At 23.8% G+C, this 1,084-nt stretch overlaps 1 protein-coding gene across 1 annotated transcript in view; it reads right to left on the minus strand.

Annotated features, from left to right (window-relative positions):
- The window catches only part of LOC107617740 (cationic amino acid transporter 6, chloroplastic), a 6,444-nt gene that overhangs the window by 2,822 nt on the left and 2,538 nt on the right, over positions 1 to 1,084 (minus strand). The window contains exon 4 of the mRNA XM_016319587.2: positions 48 to 276. Within this exon, the coding sequence (XP_016175073.1) occupies positions 48 to 276 (229 nt within the window). The remainder of the gene's footprint in view (positions 1 to 47; positions 277 to 1,084) is intronic.

Here is a 1,084-nt window from a genome sequence, read left to right on the forward strand (position 1 = left end):
GAAATTGTAATTTATTTAAATACAATAATATAGTTTATTTTGCTTACCTAAAAATAGTGTGGCATTCAATGGGGTGCCAGTTGAAGGGTGCACTTTGGCTAACCAAGATGGCACCAACCTTGCCCTTCCTATGACACAAAGATATCTTGCTTGGCCTAACATGGCTACCAAGAGAGATGCCACAATCCCCAAACTTGCACCTGCCCCAACTATGTTGCTTGCCCAATTCCAACCAATTTTAAGGAAAGCAATTGAATATGATGCATTATCTGATATCTACCATATCAAATCATGCATACAAAAGAGCAATAATTAATATATAATGCGTATCTTCAATTTATCACTACAAAAAGCTTATATTACATACTGAAAGAAAATAAGTCGTTCTTATCTTTATTATATATTAAACTCACTGTTATACACATAGTAAATAGTTATGGTCCAAACCGTTAAATTTGAGTCTAATAATTAATAAAATAAGTGACGTGACATTAATAACATTACTAATTAAGTTATATTTTTTTGTATGTATTAGAAAAAAAAATAACTAAAATTTTTTTGTGATACTTTTTTTTTTAATTTTTTTTTTGTATAAAAGTCCAAATTTTAATAATCAATCATCAATGTTTTAAAATTAGAGAAAATTTTTTTATATTAGTGATAGTTAGTGGATTAATTTTACCTATTATATACAAAAATCGAATGCTATTAGCTCTTTAATATGCAAATTATTGTGTCAAATTTAATGATGAGACAATATTAAATCTACTGCTTAAAACTATATATTTTTGGAATTGAAATAAGATATTTAAAAGTTTTTAAGACTAAAATATAACGTTTAAAACATTAGAAACTAAATTAAGATTCAATCCAAACGTTTAAAATAATACTTTACTCTTTTATTTAGAAACTATGTATAATATATATCTAATCGTGTGAAAACTTATAAGTGGACTTAAAAGTAACGTTAAGGAATCAATTTTTTTAATTAATATTAGTTAATTTTTTAAAAATTATTTTATAATTTAAATCATAAATCTTTAATTTTAGTATTTAAAATTATAAATTTAAATATTAGAATTGA

This window comes from Arachis ipaensis, chromosome B01 (assembly GCF_000816755.2).
Source record: "Arachis ipaensis cultivar K30076 chromosome B01, Araip1.1, whole genome shotgun sequence".
Taxonomy (NCBI): Eukaryota; Viridiplantae; Streptophyta; class Magnoliopsida; order Fabales; family Fabaceae; genus Arachis; species Arachis ipaensis.